Consider the following 22,027-nt stretch of genomic DNA (forward strand, 5'->3'; position numbering starts at 1 on the left):
TTTAGAATTTCAAATGGTAAACATGTTCACCTGCATGTCTAAAGGAAAGTGTTGCAATGCTTTTGCATGGGGGTGGGAAATAATCATTAATAATACTTAATTGTGGGAAAAAACATTTTTACCAAAATAAAGGGAAAAAAGCATGCACATTTCCCCCAAATATTGGTAAAACTGCCTGTAAATGGGCATTTACGGTATTTGAGTATGAAACCCAAGGGTCATTCTCTTTTAATTATGGAAAATTCTTCTATTGCTTCCTTGCTTGATCTAGCTACTTTAGCTTGTATTGACTTCACAAATTATTTTAGGATGTCTTTAGTTAAAAACGTATTCCTTAAAGTAAGAGTTAATATTATTCAGCGTAGTAATTCTACATTCAAAATCACTTTCATACAGAATGACTCGTTATTTTACATTAAAAAATGAACCTGAATGAACAGAATGTGCATCAGAGAATCTCAAAGTTGTGTAACTGTTTTTTATTTTTATTACCTTAGGGAAAACTAGTGAATTATTTCATACCGCCTCCACCCATGAAGTTAGCAAGAAATAGGAAGGAGAAAGTTGCTGGTTTCAAATCAAAGGAGAAGATACAGTTCCCTAGTAAGTATGCATCAAACAAAGCTTTTCAGCAAATAATAATCGTCCAAAATATTTTTCAAATGTAGTCTCTTGCAGTATTTAAAGGAGAAACAAACCCCTTATTAAAAAAACCCTACCCCCCACCCCACATAGACCCGCCTCCCTGCCCCCCCCCAGCCTAGCTGCTACCCCGGACAAATGCCCCTAACTTTTAACTTACCCCACCATGCAGATTCAGGGATTGGAGTTCTCGGCAGCCATTTTCCAGGTCTTCAGTAATCTGAGAATGAGACCGGCGGAGCTGCGCATGCACAGTTGGAGCAATTTCCCGGTTTGCGACAACTGCGAATGCGCCAAAATGGACGGAAACTGGCAAAGCGCCGGAAGAAGACATGAAGACCTGGAAAATGGCGACCCCTAAATCTGCACCGAGGGGTAAGAAAAAAAGTTAGGGGCATTTGTTATCTGGTAATGGTTCAGCCAAATATGTAGCAAGATGACTCAAAAATCCTTGTTTCAGTATTATTTTAAACTGCATCAAATATTAAGCCTTATGTTTACTCAAAGAAGAAGAAAAGACTTCTATTCACGATTTGCATTGATTTACTTTTTTTCCCCACTCAGGTTTACGTGTAATGATATTGGCAGCAATAAAAGAAATTAGTGTGAAAAAGGGAGCTTCCATAATTGCCATCTTTAAGTATATTAATACCATCTACAGATATGATGTTCAGAGGAACCGAAGACTTCTTAAAAGGACCCTAGAAAAACTAATCTCAGAGAAAATAGTAGAGCAGGTGAAAGGACACGGCCTTGCAGGATCATTCAAACTTGGGAAAAATTACAAGGAAGGCAAAATCCAAGACAAATCACAAAAACTGGTACGATAGCTGTTAATAGTGGGTTTCTGCTTCACATTTGCACATTTGTTTACCTTGCTTTTTATATAGTTATTTTTAAATTCTGTATACTGAATTTTGAAAGTTGTACGTTTCTGTATGCTTACCAGCTGTTTCTTACAGTTTAGTTGCCAGTCATGGTGGTTCCTATAGATTTTTTCCTGTGTACTGTACAAGGAAACACTTTCATGAAACTTTCATGAAACATATCTGATAAATGATAATGCATTGTGGACTGAAAGGTGAAACAAATCAGAAGGACCCTTTCCAGTGCAGTTGTCAAAGCAGTCAGGCCAAACTGCATTACAGATGCAGTCAGGTTCTCCAGTAATTATCCTCTTTTCCAGAACTACAACAGTTATCTTGTTGCTTTCTAACGCAGGAATATGACTGTGCAGTATTGGTTTTAATTTACATTGAGATCAAACCTGTTTAGGTCTGTGATGCTAGATAAATCTTTGTTTAATAAACATTATCATGAACAAAAAAACAGGAGCCAGGTGTACACAAAACAGACAGAAAACTTACTTGAGGATACCCTTGCAATAAGTGGAAAACTACGTCTGCAATACTGAGGAAAACTGTATATAAAAATTAGCCCACCATGTGTTAACCCTTCACGTTTGTAGTCCAAACACATTTGGGTGGAAGTGCTGTTATGGAAAGTTAGTTTTGCCTTCAATAGGAGCAAGAGCTGCTTCTTACAGCACAACAACACATTTTTTTCTATTATTTCTTAAAGGACACATTGACCCCAAAAACATGTTTTTGCCTAATAAAAGAAAAACATAATTCTAAGCAACTTTGCAATAATCACATTCATTACAAATCTTTTATGGTTTTTAAAGGCATACTGTCATGGGAACACATGCTTTTTTCAAAATGCATCAGTTATTAGTGCTCCTCCAGAAGACTTCTGCACTGAAACCTTTTTCGAAAGAGCAAACAGATTTTTTTACATTTAATTTTGGATTATGACATGGGGCTAGACATATTGTCAGTTTTCAAGGTACTCCTAGTCATGTGACTTGTGCTCTGATAAACGTCAGTCACTCTTTACTGCTGCACTGCAAGTTGGCAGCCCATCAGCAGAACAATGGGTAACCAGATAACGCTCAATAGTAAAAAAAAATTGTTGGGTTAGGAATAAAATTTGACATGGTTGAGTGAATTATTTGCAGTGTAAATAGTGTAATAAAAACTACATCATAAAAATAATGACAGAATCTAAGTTATTTGTATTTCTGTTGAAAGCCTTGCTTATATGGTCCTTTCTATTCTATACCCTGGTGATTCGGGCTTTTGAAACAATGTAACACAAGCCAACAGAGTGGATAGACTTGTCTTGCTGGAGGAGACTGGCTTTTGTAACATTGTTTAAAAAGTAACAACAAGGAGTTAAGCAAATGCATTCAATAGCAATTACATTGACAAATAAGTTTTAAAGCACTAACATTTTTTAATAAATTCAAATTGGAAAGTTGCTTATAACTGTGTTTTCTTTTATTAGGCACACATTATTTTTTTGGGTTGACCATTTAATGGCTTTTTATGTGGAGACTCCTTAAAGGGGTTGTTCACCTTTGAGTTAACTTTTAGTATGATGTAGACAGAGAGTGATGCAAATTAGCAATTGGTTTTCATTTTTTATTATTTAAGGTTTTTTATTCAGCAGCTCTTCAATTTGCATTTTAAGCAATCTGGTAGCTAGGGTCCAAATTACCCTAGCAACCGTGCATTGATTTGAATAAGAGACTGGAATAGGAGAGGGCCTGAATAGAAAGACGAGTAATAAAAATTACAATAACAATACATTTGTTGCCTTACAGAGCATTTGCTTTAGAAGGGTTCAGCGACGCCCATTTGAAAGATGCAAAAAGTCAGAAGAAAAAGGCAAATAACTATAAAACTATACAAAATAAATAATGAAAACCAGTTGCTTAGAGTTGGCCATTCTATAACATACTAAAAGTTACCTAAAGGTGAACCACCCCTTTATTGAGTTGAAGTAAGAGTTACAGCGGCTGTACCATTAAAAAATACAAACGTTTTGAGGCGTATATGCAGTTGTCTGCATATTTGATAAACTTGCTAGTGTTTTAGTCCACACATCACTAAGCAAGGCAAATTTTTTTTTTTTATAATACATACTAGTTACTAGTTTCTGCAGTAAACAGCAAATATACTACCATTATGAACATTTAAAAACTACCAAATATATTAGTTTTACACTGCAAAATAATACCTTCTTCTTCCTCATTCAGCTAATCTTTTTTATTTCAAATTTTTTACAGAAAACGAAATCTTCTAAAAGGTTACAGCCTAATCTATCAGAACTTAGGGATCATCAACAAGAACAGACTGAGATGGGCAATTGCATCCGTGTTGCTGCAAAAGATCACGACTATTGTACACAACATAAGGAGAGCGTTTCTGAAAGTGAACTGAAAGACAAGGGTGAAGTTAAGGAGAGAAATGTACCTGAAGAAAACGCACAAATACTAGATAATTCAGCTGCCAGCAGAACATTTTGTGAAAATACAAATAATGATTGTACTAATACAGAAACTAAGCATGAAAACAACTACATGGATTGTCCCCATTCTCAGGAGCCTACCTGTCAGACTGGTGCTGTTTTTCCTTTCAATACTGCAGATTACCGATTTGAGTGTATATGTGGTGAATTAGGCCTCTACGATTACAAAGCCCGCGTGCAGTGCCTTCAGTGCCATCTATGGCAACATGCAGAGTGTGTAAACTATAAGCAAGAAAACTTGGGGGTCACACCTTTCTACTGTCCACATTGCCTGGTTGCCATGAAGCCAGTTCCGACTGGAGCAACTCTTATCATTTCTCCCAGTTCCATATGTCACCAGTGGGTAGATGAAATCAACCGCCATGTACAGTCATCCTCACTTCACATTATGGTGAGCATATTTTGACTCTCGTATACGCTTTAAGCATGTTCTAGAAATATTACAGATTGTGGTCAGAAGATCCTCTTTTTTTTCTGAGATGCCACTGTGTATCTCTGTGACTCTAAGGGGCAGATTTATCAAGGGTGGAATTGAAAATTTGAATTTTCTAATTTTTTTATGGTCAAAACTGTGATATTCGACTAGGGAGTTATTCAAATTTATGGGAGTTTAGGGGAGTTAATTTGAAATAACAAAATAGTTGAATTCGAAATTCGACCTTTGATAAATGTTCCTCTAAGTGGTGGGCTATGTGCTCTTTTCCTGACATGGTCTTCTGTGATTGGGATCTGTATGCTGTAGACTTTTAGCTTCTATAAATATGCTTTGTGTGCTCCCCTCCATGTTAGCTTCTTCTGTATGTAGCTTCTTTATTTGAACATATCTGATGTGTTTGTTCTTATAATCTGACTGTGTATGCTGTCTGTATCTGCAATAGACAGTAACTTGTACACATATAATTGGATTTACCAATCTCAGTCCTATGCATGTAACCAGACACAGTCATGCCTGATTACCTTCAATGTATGGCACTAGCAATGTTGAAAAACTATATTGTGCATGAAGCTACATAAATACATGCCAGAATTTAAGTATAATCCTATGTCTGGTGTACATTCTTTGCACATCCTTTTCACATTTACATTTTGGTGGCCAACATAGTCTTTTACTTACTTGTGAAAACGAAGGAATTTGAAGCTAGAAACTTAGCGATCAGGAAGAGGCTAAGGATACTTTAATTTACTGCAGAGTTAAGTTAAAAGCACTACGTTTGCACTGGAGCAGTAACCCATGGCAACCAATATGGTGTTGTGACCAGTAAATGCTACCTTCTTATTGGTTGCTATGCGTTACTGCTCCTGGGCAAACTTAGTGCCTTTTATTACATAACCCCCTTAGACTAATTAATAATCAATATATGGTTCCAATTACCCTTAGATGTTAATGATTATTCTGTTGTGGATTTGAATCTGTGTCAGTAAAGGTTTGGTCCATTCTTCAAAAGTTTTACTTTTATATTTGGCAACTGTGGCTGCTCTTGTGGGAGCTGTTTTTGGTAGAGTACTGCTCATGTTTAATCTGGTAGACCTGGACCCGCAACCCACTTTGTCTGCACAAACCTGTAACTGCTTTTTTTGCCTGACCTGCTATCTGCTGATTATGATAAAACCAATATCTTAGACAAGAAGTGAGTTAATCAAAACCCAGAATTGACATTATCCAATTGAGGTGAAATGTGGCAAGAGAGGCAAAGAAGACTGTTTATTAAACCATTTTTTGTATTTTTAAACTTTATAGATTTGTAAATGTTTTGAGGGAGAAGAATCTTTATAAGTAGTAATGAAAGTTAATTAAGTCAACTCTAAAATTCTTTATATGAATTCTTTGTTTGTGATGTCTGTAGGACTTTTGTAAATATTTAATTTAATGATTTATTCCCTAGTGTATCTTTATCTTGTATTATTTTATAATCCCAAATTGCTTCTATTTATTCTAATGTTTCTATTGTTATCATTAATTTATTAGTTCATATTCCCTTTAGGTATACCAGGGGGTAAAAAAACACGGCTTTCTGCAACCTCAAATGTTAGCAGAACAAGATGTGGTTATAACTACCTATGATGTACTGCGGTCTGAACTAAATTACGTAGATATTCCACACAGTAACAGCGAAGATGGAAGGAAGTTTCGGAATCAGAAGCGTTACATGGCTGTACCAAGTCCTCTGGTTGCTGTTGAGTGGTGGCGAATATGTCTAGATGAAGCCCAAATGGTTGAGTGCACAACAGCAAAGGTGAACCTGTTATTACTGTTTCAATAAACAATGTGTATTTTATCATGTGATCATGTAGGTCCAAGACCCTGTGAATGCAAGTCTTTGTATTCCATATTAAATAGTATGAAGGTCGAAGCTGCTATTATTGTCATTCTGTACATTACATGGATATAAACCTGTAGCTTCAAGCCACCTTCAGCCAACATTTTCTGTGTAAAAATCATAGATGCCATGGTCTTTGCATATAGAAATATGGAAATCATGATCTATCTGGTTATTATGATACTGATCGTAGTACGCAAAGTGCAGAGTTTATATTCAAAAGATGTAATATGTACAAACTAATTCGTTAAAATATACAGATTTATCACAGTTGTCATCATCTGTAATCCATTTTATATTCTGTATAGGTATTTACAGGCAAATGGTACGTCTTCTTTAAGAATCAAACCATCCATCTTAAAGGAGAAGCAAACTCAAAAGTTAGAAAACCCCTACCTTACATAGACCCCCCTCCCTCCTCCACCCAGCCTAAGTGTTACCCTGGGCAAATGCCCCTAACTTTTTACTTACCCCTCGGTGCAGATTCAGGCATCGGAGTTCACAGGTTCCATCTTTAGCCGCTTTGGTAATTTTCGGAATGAGAACGGCACTTCGGCAATGTTCATTTGCTTCGGCATATGCGTGGTTGTTGTATATCAAAATATTGCTCCAACTGCGCATGCACCGCTCCTCCAGTCTCATTCTGAAGATTACAGAAGAGAAGATGGCACCAGTAAACTCCACTGGACAGAAGCTACACGGAGGGGTAAGTAAAGACTTAGGGGCATTTGCCCAGGGTAATACTTAGGCTGAGGGGAGGAGGGAGGGGGGTCTATGTAGGGTAGGGGGGTACAGGTTTTTTATCTTTTGGATTTGCTTCTCATTTAAATGTTTCTGCAAGACAGATATGTTTATAGCTCATCCATTGATGTCTTAATGCAGTTAGTTCACTGACTCATCAGTTTTTCTTAAGGCCTCTATAATATTTTGTCCACCTTTATCTTTCACTTGTGCATGCACTAGAAAACGTAACTCTTTTTCTTTGACCTTATTCAAAGATATTCAAAGATATTCTTATTTTACACACTTCATCTTTATCGTTTTGGGGCAATTTTTTCCCCCCCAGGCGGCAGAAATGGCCTTGCGTCTTACTGGGATCAACAGATGGTGTGTAAGTGGCACTCCAGTACAACGTGGTCTTGAAGGTAAGAATGTATTTGCTATAGGCTCTATTATATAGACTATATTAGTATACAACAGTGCTGTCCAACTTCTCTAGGGCCAAGAGCTGGTGGAGGGCCAATAATGGAAGCCAGTGTTGATCACTCCCAGTTTTACAATGTCAAAAGAGGTCACAGCACCATCCGAAGAATGAATTTAAAAAGCCTTTATTGGTTTACTTGGCTTAAATCTTCAACAAGCAACAATGTTTCAGTCCCAAACGCGGCCCTTTCCACAGTAATGGTGGTAGCACACCCACCACTGTTACTGTATGTAAAAAAAGTATATTTGTCATATTAAGATATATCCTTAAATCCATATGCCTCCTCCCCTGTGGATTGCATAGCAACACCCAGCATATAAGTAAGCACCTTATAGATCCCTTTAACGACTACTTCCAAATGCTAACAAACCTCCACAACAAAAACCACCAGACTCACCCAAAACACACAGGAACAGTATGGCACACACAGGCAGTGTAGTGCAGGCAAAGTATGGTACACTGGCAGACACAGGCAGAATAGATCAAGAGACAGGGAAATCTATCAGGACCACGCACGTAACGATTAAACTTTAAAAACAGTACTTTCTGAAGTGTGAACATTGCAGGGCTTACAGTCTGAGTCTGAAGTGTGATCAATGCAGACACTTAAAGGAGTAGTAAACCCTAAAAATGAATATGGCTAGAAATGCCATATTTTATCTATTGAGCTGATTGAACCACGCTTGTATGCGCTGATCCAATACAGGAGAGACGTGTATAATATCAATACTGGCTTCTTTATTGGGCACACATAATTAAATTACAGCAGTGGGGTGCAAACTAACGCGTTTCGTGCCAAAAACTCGGCACTTCGAGTATGTACATGGTTATCTTGGCATTGTGTCGCTCTTAAAATCTTTTAAGTGGGTAGTACACCTATGCCTGAGCCAAGCATGTGCAATACTTAAAGGCTTTTTTATCAAAATTCTAATCTATTAAATGTTAGAGGTACTTCAAATAAACTCAAATTTTATATAAAAAATATAAAATTTATTTTATTTATTTAAAAAATGTAATTGAATAAAATCATGGAAAATAAATTGAATACCTCGTATTTGTACTCTCTGAAATTTATCATTTTCAGTGGGTCAGAATATTCTGAAAACTTGCAGTGATAAAAAAAACTTTAAATTTGTCCTAGACATTTCCCATTGATTTTGAGCAAGGTGGCCAGCCGGGTAGGCTAGGGTGCCATGGTCAGCTTGGCCTGGACCTTTTAGAATTTTTAGAATTTTTTTATCATAATAAATATCTTATCACAGCAAAAATTCTATTTGACCTCTAGTGTGATGTACTTTAGCTAGCTAGGCTACTCAGAACCATTGTTGCCCACTTATTCTTGGTCAAGTCAAACTATATTGTTCTAACCAGGGACTTCCAGACCTTCATCTATAAGAAACAGCACAGAGTGTCCTACGTGTACTCTGGTAGTATGAATAAATGTGTATTTATCATTTTGTGGGGACCTGTCACCCACACATGAAAACCTGTATAATAACAGTCCTTTTAAAATTAATCATCAAACCCAAATTCTTTTTTTTATTAAAACAACCATACAGGTTATAAACTCGTTTAAAACTCTCAACTGTCAATCATATATTGCTTGCCCTTCCTCTTGCCCTTTCATTCTGCAATTCCTAGATGTCACTGCACTCCTTTAATTAATTTTGTAGCCAGGGCATGGGCATCAGGTGCCCCATTTTGGTGCATAAACAAGATTTTGGCATGATTTGGCAAGATTTTAGCTTGCCTTAATACCAGGGTCCCCAAAATGGCTGCTGCCTGCTTGATGTGATTGTGATTTACAAGACTAAAAGAAAGAAGAGTGAAATCATATATATAGTGTAAGTGAAGTTTATTTTGCTTGACTAACATCAAAAAACATGATTTGCAATTATTTTTTAGGGTGACAGGTCCCTTTAAAAAATTTTTATCTGTAGTTATCTAGATAATATTAAGGTTCAAAATAACTTTATATATTATTACTCTGTATAATAATGCAATTGTCTTTTATATCTGTTTTTTTTTATTTTTTAGATTTATTTGGATTAGTTTTATTTCTTGGAGTTGATCCTTATTGGGTCAAACACTGGTGGGATCAACTTCTATATAAACCCTATTGCAGGAAGGATCCCTTTCCATTATATAAATTTATATCCAAAATAATGTGGAGGTCTGCAAAAAAGGATGTCCTTGACCAGGTATATAGTATTAATAGTATTGTTATGTTTGAGTTAGCTCTCAGAATGATCATTATATTGATAATTATTTGGATAACAGCCTTGTTTGGAATGCTTTGCATAATAGTTTGGGTGGAAAGTATGGTTGCACTTCTGAATTTTTGACATTGACATTTCCAAAAACAGCTGCCCAAAAATGTTACATAACATGAATTTATTGTTTCAGATTCAGATCCCACCACAAACTGAGGATGTGCATTGGCTTCATTTTTCCCCTGTAGAGAGGCATTTTTATCATCGACAACATGAAGTTTGCTGCCAGGATGCACTGGCAAAACTGCGTAAAATCACAGACTGGTCTCTCAAACTAAGCAGCTTAGACAGGAGAACTGTATCCTCCATTCTTTATCCTCTGCTACGACTGAGGCAGGCTTGTTGTCATCCACAAGCTGTAAGAGGTGAATTTCTGCCTTTGCAGAAAAGGTAAACAAAAATAGTTGTCTAAACATATAAAATATACTTTTCATGGGGTGGTGAACTAAAGAGTAGGGGAAAACAACTTTTCCCCAGCATAGTATCATAGACTTTTCTCCAATTCCCTGCGGGAGTGCTGGTGCAGACCCAAGATTCTTTCATGGATGTCAGCAGTGTAATTTGTTGAACCCTTTTCTGATTAGACAAATAATTGCAATGCTAGAAATTGCTGACAAGAACACCAAGAAAACCTTGGGAAACCAAGGATTTAAGCCATACAAACATATTGCATACCAATGTTTTGGTATCAAGTATATGCTAGTGAATCTTAAGCCTAGATTTCTTTGACTATTTGACTAACTATTTACTAACAGAATCCAAGGTTTCAAAATAACAGATAATCACACACACATATATGCAAACCAATTATTTTATCAATTCCCAGTTATTGTTAAAGGACAATGGAATGCTAAAATCAAGTGTGTTGCATTGTAACATGTAACAGTGTTTAGTGTTTCCCCTAACTTTGCTTTGAGTCTTCAATGGCTCTCCATAGAAGTACAGTGACATCACTGCATTCCTAGCATTCCATGCCCCCACTGCCCCGGGCAGTATCAAGCTTAGTTCTCACTAGGCGCATGCTCTTTCTAATTCCTTTTTTCCCCTTCTTGATTAGTGATGTGTGTGGTTAAGTAGAAGGGACTTTAACGCATGAGTAAAGTGAATGCAAGTAAAACAGCTAGAAGAGTTATTTATGAGGTACTGAATGCCTTTAGGGCAATAAAAACCTAGTCATTGACTACACTATCTGGAGGACTCATAATTCCAGCAAACAACTTATGGGAAGCTTTTGTTCTCCTTTGAAAGCCTGAAAAATCTAGGGTTGTACCTGCATTCAATAGGGCACAGTGCAATGTGCAAAAACAGGTGCAACATACCATCTTTGTGCTTTGCACTGTGCCTTGCCATTTTTGCCCACAGATGCAGGTCTTTGCACTCCAAAGTGAAGCACAAGAACCTATTCCTTCCTAGTGAATGCAAAACTGCCTGCATTAGGCAGCACTGTATTCAAGACGGGATGACTGGGGAAAACAAATAAGCAACCTATTTCCTTTCCTCTACCCACCTTCTAACTTGCATGTAATTCTGAGAAATGCTAGTTATGGAGGACAAGGTGCTTCTAGAATGTGAGTACAAAGCTGCCTTAGCTTGTCAACATTGTGCTAATTGCATTTAGTGATCTAGAATGTCAGTCTTGGGTTTTTTAAATGACCCCACTTGGGTTTGAAAATCTCGAATTTAGAGTAATACTGGTATGTTCATTTTGTTCAAAGCACAATGACCATGGAGGAGCTGCTGACCTCACTACAGAAAAAATGTCGCACAGAATGTGAAGAGGCCCATCGCCAGCTTGTTTGTGCTCTTAATGGTCTAGCTGGGATTCACATTATTAAAGGTATGATCAGAACACTAATACAATTAGAGGATGAAGAAAAACCAGGCTTTAAATGGTTGACAAATATCCCAAATATAACACTACATGTAAACATAATGAAATTACTCCCAGCAAGTAGATATCAAGAAATGACTCCAAATACGACACAATTCATATCTAACTCCAGTTAGAAGATACAAAATGGGAAATCGTTCCTCTAACATGCTTAAGATGCTGCTCCCCAGGAGCCGATTTAATACACGACCTTTGGTCATGCCAAAAGGATTGTAATCTTGGATAAGAGGTAACCTCATAGGGCGAACAGATGATTGGAAAATCCATTCAAATGCAAATCGAGTGGGCATTATTTAGCAGCACCATGAAATATCAAAATCTGAAAAAAATATGTTTGAGAGATTAGCTGCAGCAGCCCCGAAAAACGATATTACAACAATGGTTAACTCCTGAACCTCCAACTATACTATTAGTCAAACAAAAAAATACACCACCTATTTCATATGGATTGGTTGGAATCAATTACTAAAAAAGGATAAAACACAACAATATTCTTTAATACATGGATAACATACGTAACATCACTTCCACAACATATCAAATACCTTACAGTTTATACCTTTAGCCAACCAACAAGGTATGATGAAGAAACTTTAAGAGAAAATCTATTTGTCGTGGAGTCATCCCAATACCGTGACACCTGGCAACAAGAACAAGAAAGGCTAGACGTTGCACCCCGCAGGATTCATCAAATAAACAGATTGTTGGCTATAAACCCATAAAACCCTTTATAGGATCTCAAACTTATTTTTGAGCTGAAAGTTTAAATTGTTATTATATACTGTTGAACAATTGTTGAGAACTGATATGCTTGATTCTTTACTGTATGGAAATGCATAATGGAAACAAATTTATTATGTGATAAAAATAAATTAAAATCAAGTATGATACAAACAGGAAATGGAATAAGTCGGTAATGGAAACATATTTGCAATTTGAAAATGTATGCCTTTGTGCACACAAATTTTCCGCTTTTGCGATCCCGTAAACTCTTTGGGGACCATTTCTGGCAGTGGAATAAAGATTGCAAATGTTATAGTTTGCATCGGTGCAGTGTATGTAATGAAACTTCTTACCGAAAAATGTATTTCTACTCCAAAATATTTACAACACTTTCAAGCATTAAAATTCCAAAAATTGTCTAACAAAGAATATTAATTGGCAATGTGCAAATTTTGATTCTTGTTAGTACAATTTTTTTTTTCCATTTATGATTTTTATTACAATTCCCCCAATGTATATATATAATTATTAGGGATGCACCGAATCCAGGATTTGGTTCGGGATTCGGTCAGGATTCGGCTGAATCCTTCTGCCCAGCCGAACCGAATCCTAATTTGCATATGTAAATTAGGGGCGGGATGGAAATTGTGTGACTTTTTGTCAGAAAGCAAGGAAGTATGCAAATTAGGGTTCGGTATTCGCCCGAATCTTTCACGAAGGATTCGGGGGTTCGGCCGAATCCAAAATAGTGGATTCAGTGCATCCCTAATAATTATAATGTTTTAGTAGTAATTCATCATGTGTTTGGGCATTGATTTTGTGAAACGCCTTTTAATTACAACTTTACTATCATATCAATTGCTAAGCCAGTTTGATATGTGCATATGCAGCTTTTTTTCTTCTTACACCATCACCCTATTCTGAGATATATGTTGCTCTCTTAATTATCTGATTTTCTGTGGAAATGGGAAGAGTTGTGGACTGATTTATTTTTCCCAGTAGTATTTAAACTTGGTGTATTTCTGCAGGTGCACATTTCCCATTTATGAAAAACTGATTTCAAGTTCAATGATTTTTTTTCGTAGTGCATGTTTTTCAATAAAGCATTATTCGCCAGAAACGGCTCTTACAATGGTTAAAAATCTAAAAAAATAAAGGCTAATGAGAAGTGGGTAAAAAGTCGGAATTTATTTTTTCCATTGTTATTAAATCTGCCCCTTGGTTTTTCTCATGATACTTGACCTACACTAATGGATAAAAGGAGAGTTACTTATTAGCTCCAGCTTAATTTTTTTATCTAGTCAGTTTTGTAAATATCAACATATTCGATGAACGTTTATTTTAATATAGTTTAAGCTAGAATTGTGTTTTGTTCAAATTTTGCAGGTGAATATCCCGAGGCAACAGAATTATATAGGGAAGTATTGAGATCATCAGAAGAGCACAAGGAAAAACTTAAAACTGACTCTTTGCAGGTAAAATTCATAAGCTATTTGTTACAGGGCAAGAAAACTAGAATAATCTATTTTTTACTTAAAACCTTTATAGAGAATGAAATGCTTTATTTAAAGGTGTGCAAAAGGAAGATATTTAGATACAATGATTACTATTAGTGTTTCACTAAAAAGTGTTTTTTTAATAAAGTATAATTTGTAAAAATCCTTTTTCCTGTTTGTAATGTTTATGCGGATAGTGGGCTCTTAATTCAGTTTCTTGGTTGTGCAGCCAAAATTAGACAAACATTTTTCTTCACCAAGGTATATTCAGTATAAACCTTCTCTCAAAGGAAAACTATACTCCCCAAACAATGTGGGTCTCTATAAAAAGATATTGCATAAAACAGCTCATATGTAAAACCCTGCTTCATGTAAACAAACCATTTTAATAATATTATACTTTTCTAGTGGTATGTGACATTGGATAATCATAAATAAAAAATTGTCATTTTAAAAAATAAGGGGCGCCCCCTTGGATTGTACAATTCACTGTGCACACAAACATACCAACAAACCATACTTGTTGGGTCTAGGGATGCACCGAATCCAGGATTCGGTTCGGGATTCGACCAGGATTCAGCCTTTTTCAGCAGGATTCGGATTCGGCCGAATCCTTCTGCCCGGCCAAACCAAATCTGAATCCTAACTTGCATATGCAAATTAGGGGCGGAGAGGGAAATTGCGTGACTTTTTGTCACAGAACAAGGAAGTAAAAAATGTTTTCCCCTTCCCACCCCTAATTTGCATATGCAAATTATGATTCGGTTCGGTATTCGGCCGAATCTTTCGCAAAGGATTCGGGGGTTAGGCCAAATCCAAAATAGTGGATTCGGTGCATCCCTAGTTAGGTCACATGAGCCAATTAACAGACAGCGTTGTGTCTTTTGCGTCAACACTTTTTCCTCTAACAGGTAGAGTTGTAGTATTTCTGGTCAGATGATCTCTGAGGCAGCACACAGACCATCACAAAATGGTGGTTCAAGGCAAGAGATGTAAAACGGCAATATTTACTTAAATTAATAGACCAGTTTGATAAGATTCTTTAATCTGCCACTTAATATGATGTAAACTATCTGTTGCTGAAGTGTTCATTTTGGGGGTATAGTTTTCCTTTAAATTAAAACATATAGGGACTTTGCTAAATTTGTGAACTAAAGCATTATCTGAAATGTATTTGTTTTGAGACCAGTGCACTTCTCTAGAATTTAATTGTTTTTGCACTTTTCGATGTCTCTGATTTAGTGTAACTGCTGCCTTTGTTCTGTTTTCCATTCCAGAGGCTTCATTCTACACATAACCTGATGGAACTTCTTGCTGCAAAACATCCTGGAATCCCTCCAACCTTACGTGATGACAAACTAGCAGATGAGGTAACAATTTATTTTGTACAATCCATCTTAATGTTGTATATTTCATAAATAGTTTTCATTTGTGTGTGTTGGGAGGAAAAAAAAATCTTCATCTTAGCTTTTATTTGCTTAAGATATAATGTCACATATAGAAATTCAGATTTTCTTTGCTCCATATACAAAATGACTAGTTCCTAGACAACAGTGTATCATATGGTTTAATCAAATGGTAACTGCAGTTATATTTATTCTATATTTCTAGACGAAACAACTTAAAGAACATTACATGAGTAAATCAAATGCAGAAGTGTCTGAAGGTCACCAAGCACTACAACCTGTTTTGCAGTCAATACGTGAGCTGCAAAGAAAGGTAAAGTACATGATACTAAAGGCTATTTACATTGATTCATCAAGCCCTCTGACTAAAACTATCTAGTTAAATATTTTTTTCATAAGCATGGATTATTTTTGTTAGTAGCCTTAAATTAGAAGGCATTGCGTTTTTACATAACACCTGATCAGGCAGATTGAAAACAGTTTTATTCTAAATGAGGGTCACTGACCCCATCAAAAAAATGCTCTGTAAGGTTTCACATTGAGGGGCAGGTTTATCAATGTGTGAGATTAGAACTCACCACAATAAAACTGACTCACATTCTATTCATTCCTATGGGTTTTTTAAAAGCATGTTTATCAAATGGTAAACTCCATTGATAAATATGATTCTAAAAATGAATTAGGGATGCATCGAATCCACTATTTGGGATTCTGCCGAATCCTTGGTGAAAGATTCGGCCGAATAACCAACCAAGTCCGAATCTTAATTTGCATATGCGTATGCAAATTAGGGCCAGGAAATGACCCTATGGTCGTTTTAATGCAGCTTAAAGTGGACCTGTCACCCAGACACAAAAATCTGTATAATAAAAGTCCTTTTCAAATTAAACATGAAATCCAATTTCTATTTTTTATTTAAGCATTCATAGCTGTTGTAAGCTCATTTACAAATCTCAGCTGTCAATCAAATATTGTCTGCCCCTCCTCTATGCCTGTGGCATAGAGGCGGGGCAGACAATTACTTTCACTTTCAATTCAGCACTTCCTAGATGTAACTGCTCTCTACACATTCCCCCAGTTCTCTTTACCATATAACTGTGTGGCCAGGGCATGGGGATGGACATTGGGTCCCCCATTCTGGTGCACAAACAAGATTCTGAGATGATACAAGACTTGTCTTAATAACAGTGTCCACAAAATGGCTGCTGCTTGCTTGCTATAATTTTGAAATCCCAGACTGAAGGAAACAAGATTCAAATAATTTATATAGTGTAATTAAAGTTCATTTTGCTTGACTAATCTGATAAAATAGGATTTTGAATAATTTTTTTGGGTGACGGGTCCCCTTTAAGACCTTGTTGGCCCTTGCAGCTGCTGACTGGCATTGCTACAGCCAAGTTTATTTACTACTACAAGGACTCCAAGGTCCTTTTGCATTATGAATTTGCCAAGTGCAGTCCCACTAAAGATGTAAGTAGCTTGCATATTTTTACTTCCCTGGTGCATGACTTTACATTTATCAACATTGAATCTCTTCTGCCACTTAGCAGCCCTATTGCAAGGATGCTGCATCCTGGATGGACTTAATGGGGCTGCATAATTTTGTCATCTGCAAACACTCTTACATTTATGTAAGAGTGTTTGCCCTATGCCCTATGCTCCCTGTGTGTGTTATACTCTGCTGCCCCATTCTACCTGCACAACCTGTGGGATGTGAGCCTGGTAAGGGTTTGTTCTGGGGTTTGTTAGCATTTGAAATTGTTGGTAGATCTCCTAAGGTGTTTAATCATGTGCTGGAGGTTGTTTTGTTATTTACAGGGCAGGCATATTGAATCAAGGGAATGTTTTAATATGACTTACATTTTTCACATATCCGTGATATCCCTGCAGCAAAAACCAACCATTCGTTTTTTTTGGGGTGGTACTCCATTAATGTGGACATGATCTTAAAAGTTCTTGTGGTAACATGGATATGGTTTAAAAACAGGGAGTGGTCAACACTGGCTTCCATTACCGGCCCTCTACAATGTAGGCGAGAGAAATTCCGGTCCTCGGTACCACAGTTGTTGGACAGCACATTTTTGCTTTGAGTTAAAGCGAAACTGACACGCTCCTATAAAAATCATAGGAACGTGTCAGTATCAAGTAAATGCTGCACCCAGAATAGTTCCCCGCAAAGCCCCCCTCAAAGCCGCCCCCAGCCCCGCGAACCTGTGTGCAGTAGACTGACTCACACAAACAGATCTTCCGTGTTGCTTCAGTGACGCTGGCAGAGTGATCCTTCCATAGGCTGAAGTCATGTTTTCATTCATAATCAGCCTATGGAAGGATGGCGCCGTCCCCAGCCCAGCATCACTGAAACAGTACAGAAGATCATTTAGCAGTGTTGGAGGGTCGGTTGAACGCAGGTTTGCGGGGGCTGGGGCGGCTTTGCGGGGTTTCGAGGGGAACTATTCTGGGTGCAGCATTTACTTGATACTGACACGTTCCTAGCTTTAAGCTTCTTGTGGGAACTAGGAACTGGTAGCATGTTGCAGCTAAAGCAGGGGTGTCCAAACTTTTTGCAACTAGGGCCATATTTGGTGAGGTGAAAATGTGTGGGGGCCGAACCATTCAGCCTGATGCCACTATCCCTTCCGAAGTAGCTAGCTTGCGATCAGGATCATTCCAGAATCATTCACTCCTGGAGGTGGACGCGTACACAGCGTTTAGGACGTGGAGAAGTGGAGTCTGTCTGGACCTATTCTTTGCGCCTCATTTAAACAAGGAATCTCGTAAAATAGCAGTTATATTTACTTGGTAATGGTAAATTTATCCATGTTAATACCTAAGGGATTAATGGGCATTAACATACTCAGAGAATAGCAAATTTGCTGCATGGACAGCAAAATGGAGTCATAGTTTGCCCTGTTTGTCATGATTTGAATCCCTATCAATGTGCCACTTTGGGAATGTGTCAGAGCAATGAAATCAAGTAAAAAGATAATTCAGTGCTTCATTTATAATTACTATATAAATGAAGCACTCCTCTTGTTGTGAATCAGACTAGAAATACATCAGGAGGTAAGCTGCAAGCACATTCACATTACACCATATAATTGATATTACCACTAAACTGCAGACATCTGAACGCATATAAAAAAACCTAATAGATTAGAATACATGATAATTTAAATAATTTGAATAAAGCCAGAACATTACTGTTTATATCTGACGAATCACCAGCAGATCTGGGTCCCTTTTCTTATAAAAAAAAAAAAAGTAAAGGTTTGGAGTTAGGGGATGTATAATGTTCACCCCCAGCAGTTATGGTTACACTTGTGACTTGCAAGTCGCACCCAGACAGGCAGCATGAAAAAATGTGAGTGGCCAATGGGAAGGAATGGCAGAGAGCAGCCAGTGGAAGGAGAATGACAAACGCTGCTGCCTTGCCTTACTCACTCCGTACTCGCATTCGAGTCAAAAGCTTCTGTTCGTCTCTGGCACAACCCCCTTCTCTACTCCCACAGCAGCCTCCGTGTCAGCACCGGGACAAGTAGTAAGTCCGGCCATGCAATTTAGCAGCAGCACTGACTGGGAATCGCAAAGCACACCAAGGCGTACCAGTCTTATTGGGAAAAGTTAGTAGCGGCTGCAGCTGGTGACAGGTTGCAAGTGACTTGCACTCCACCTACTCTTGCCTACAGGTCTTGCTCCATCTGCCCTTCTACAGCATACCGAAAAATGCAATACAGCCAGGTTTCATGTGCGGGCCATATTCTGGTATATTTTTGGAATTTGCTGCGGGTCAATTAAAAATGGATCCCGGGCCGCATTTGGCCCACGTGCCGTAGTTTGGACACCCCTGAGCTAAAGTTTTGTGGTTTAGTGACTAAACTGCGGTCTTCTATTTTTAATGACCACACTGTAGTGGTTCTAGCCATTAAACAGAGGGTTAAAATATATTAGATACTCCATTCTTAGCAAGCCAGCTTTAAACAGTGTAATGTTTTTAATGCAGTAAGAAAGGTCAAATTACTGAGGGTGGGGGGTACCAAATTGTTAGACACCCCAGGCCAGTGCTCCACTTCTTCAAAAAACTGTGAATTAGAGAAATTTGCAAATAAAGTTCTGTTTTACACAGGTTTTTCAAATTGTTAGGCACCCCCAGTGATTTTTCAGTTCTATTTTGTCAAACAAGCTATTTGATATAGTTATGTTTTAAACAATGTTTTATTTTATAAAGCCTTCCTTGCTTTCTTCTCCTAGATACATTTCTCCTCTCCTTGGTGGCTTGACGTCATCCAGTGTGCAGTACAGTATGCTATTGATGAGGAACTTGTTCAGCGTGTACAGAATGAACTCACCAGCATCTATAAGCACCAGACAAACAAACTCTCCATGGCAGACAAGTAAAATGTGTATTCTTTAAAAGCTTTAAATGAAGTTTTGAATTTCAGCTGACCAGATGACTACTTAAGCTTTAGCCTGCTAAATTGACATCTCCTCACTTGTTTTACCTCATCTGCAGGAATATAGGGATACTGTTTGCCAATAACTCCCCTTTGCAGCTCTTATCCCTGTGGGAATTCTGGTTTCTGGATTTCACGTGGGCAACATTGTTTCCAATGTGTTTATTTGCATATGTTTCAAGCAACAATTCATTACATGGGGTAAAACCTTCCCTAGTTAGGCTCCAGTACTTTGATAGGATATTTAAACGGGGTTGTTCACCTTTGAGATAACTTTTAGTATGATATCGAGAGTGATATTCTGAGACAATTTGTAATTTTTTTTTTATATATATATTTTGAGTTATTTAGCTTTTTATTCAGCAGCTCTTCAAATTGCATTTTAAGCATTCTGGTAGCTAGGGGCCAAATTACCCTAGAAACCATGCACTGATGTGAATAAGACTGAAATATGAATTTGAGAGGCTTTAATAGAAAGATGATGAATAAAAGTAGCAATAACAATACATTTGTAGCCTTACAGAGCATTTGTTTTTTTAGAAGGGGTCGGCAACGCCCATTTGAAAACTGCAAAGAGTCAGAAGAAAAAGGCAAATACCTATAAAACTATAAAAAAAATAGATAATAAAGACCAATTGAAAAGTTGCTTAGAATTGGCTATTCTTTAAGGGTGGTGGCTCCCCAATATTAAAGAAAAAGGATAAAAACTAGTTTAATATATAAAATGTAATATATTAGAATGCCACTACTGTTAAAATATGTTTACTATAGCTAAAAATCTGTCCCTAGCCCTAATAAAAATAACTACAAACTTCATTCTCAAAGGGCATGTAAAGGTGAAAAAATAAAATCCCATTTTTACTTTCTTTAATGAAAAAGAAACCTTATACTTTATTAAAAAATGTGTACAGTTTTTATACGAAACCTGACTGTATGCAGGGAAATTCTCCCATTTAATGCTGTAAATAGGAATTGTCAGGTGGTCCCTAACTGCTGGGCAGGAAAACAATCATACTTATGAACAGCACGGGGAGCCCTTGCCTTACTTCCCAGCCTTGCAGAACTCAAGCAGCTTTGTTTGTTTACCTGTAGAGCAGACGGCAACTGTGTAGAGATTTATATTGGATTTTATTTTGGCTTCACAACCACTTTACTGTTTCAAACTCCAACTGCAGATTTAAACAGATAAACTGGGATTCTATTTGGAGTATTATTTTGCTCCAGCCACTAGTTCTGCAGAGTTGGAGAAAGTTTTTATTAAACAATATAAAATTATAAAATCCACATTAAATTACATGACAGCACAGGACCCAGTGCAGTCTGCTTATTCTGATTATTAATCAGTCTTGCCGTATCGGCTTCTGGCAAATATTATTTGACTATAAATACAGAAGTGTCTATGGCAATAAAAGCCATTTTACTCGATAACTGTATCAATATTGTGTTTTAGGTTCAGGGATTGCAGAGGCCTTCAGTATATAGTTACAACACAGATGGAAGAGTTGAAGAAATGCCAAAAGCTTGTCAGAGATGCTGTAAAGAATCTGGAAGGTCCTCCATCCCAAGAGGTTATTCAGGCTTCCACCATCTGCCATCTTCGACCAGCCCGTCTTCCTCTTAATAAGTATGTTGTATCAGTATCGCACTAGAAAATGTCTGTTTTGCTTTCTTTTTTCATTGCTTTCACTCAAGCCAAGCATTTGACAAGCCATTAACCTGACAAATAAATATGTCAGGTAATACTGTGTGGTATGCTTTTATTGTCGGTGTCATGTAATGATGCTGAAGTATGGCTAACCTACCCTGCAGAAACAAAGAGATTGCATGCACAGCCTTCACAGGCATCTGTGTAGTTTTTAGGGTGCACCATAATTAATGAAAGTTCAGTCATGTAGCATGGATTGAGTATGAGAGTACAGCATGTCTCAGCAGTGCTACAAGCTAATATAAAGCTAATATAAACTGAAGGTAATCTTGTTTTTTTTTAACTAACATTTTTTATTAGTAGCTCATAGATTTGGAAGTTGAACTGCTGCCTAGAGGATACATCCTAATTACTCTATCAATCTGACAGCAGTTTGGAAGTCCAAATGGAAGATGAAATGGAGAGGGGCTGAGTAAAAGATATGCAACAATAATTAACAACACTGAGCCTTGCACCCTCAATCTGTTTTGTTAGTGACACCAACAAAGTATTTTTAGTTTCAGGCTGGAAAGTTTCAGAATAAAAAGAAGACTGATTAAAAAA

The 22,027-nt window shown here is 37.3% G+C and overlaps 1 protein-coding gene across 2 annotated transcripts in view; it reads left to right on the forward strand.

The window, feature by feature from the left end:
* Positions 1 to 22,027, forward strand: part of shprh.S (SNF2 histone linker PHD RING helicase, E3 ubiquitin protein ligase S homeolog) — a 49,455-nt gene that overhangs the window by 9,517 nt on the left and 17,911 nt on the right. For both annotated transcript variants that reach the window (XM_018265224.2, XM_041564436.1), the window contains 13 exons: positions 498 to 603; positions 1,207 to 1,463; positions 3,776 to 4,408; positions 6,000 to 6,251; positions 7,402 to 7,480; positions 9,577 to 9,740; positions 9,946 to 10,202; positions 11,528 to 11,649; positions 13,813 to 13,901; positions 15,200 to 15,292; positions 15,534 to 15,641; positions 19,577 to 19,719; positions 21,230 to 21,403. In XM_018265224.2, coding sequence (XP_018120713.1) covers positions 498 to 603; positions 1,207 to 1,463; positions 3,776 to 4,408; positions 6,000 to 6,251; positions 7,402 to 7,480; positions 9,577 to 9,740; positions 9,946 to 10,202; positions 11,528 to 11,649; positions 13,813 to 13,901; positions 15,200 to 15,292; positions 15,534 to 15,641; positions 19,577 to 19,719; positions 21,230 to 21,403 — 2,477 coding nt within the window. The remainder of the gene's footprint in view (positions 1 to 497; positions 604 to 1,206; positions 1,464 to 3,775; positions 4,409 to 5,999; positions 6,252 to 7,401; positions 7,481 to 9,576; positions 9,741 to 9,945; positions 10,203 to 11,527; positions 11,650 to 13,812; positions 13,902 to 15,199; positions 15,293 to 15,533; positions 15,642 to 19,576; positions 19,720 to 21,229; positions 21,404 to 22,027) is intronic.

The sequence above is a fragment of the Xenopus laevis genome, chromosome 5S, assembly GCF_017654675.1.
Source record: "Xenopus laevis strain J_2021 chromosome 5S, Xenopus_laevis_v10.1, whole genome shotgun sequence".
Taxonomy (NCBI): domain Eukaryota; kingdom Metazoa; phylum Chordata; class Amphibia; order Anura; family Pipidae; genus Xenopus; species Xenopus laevis.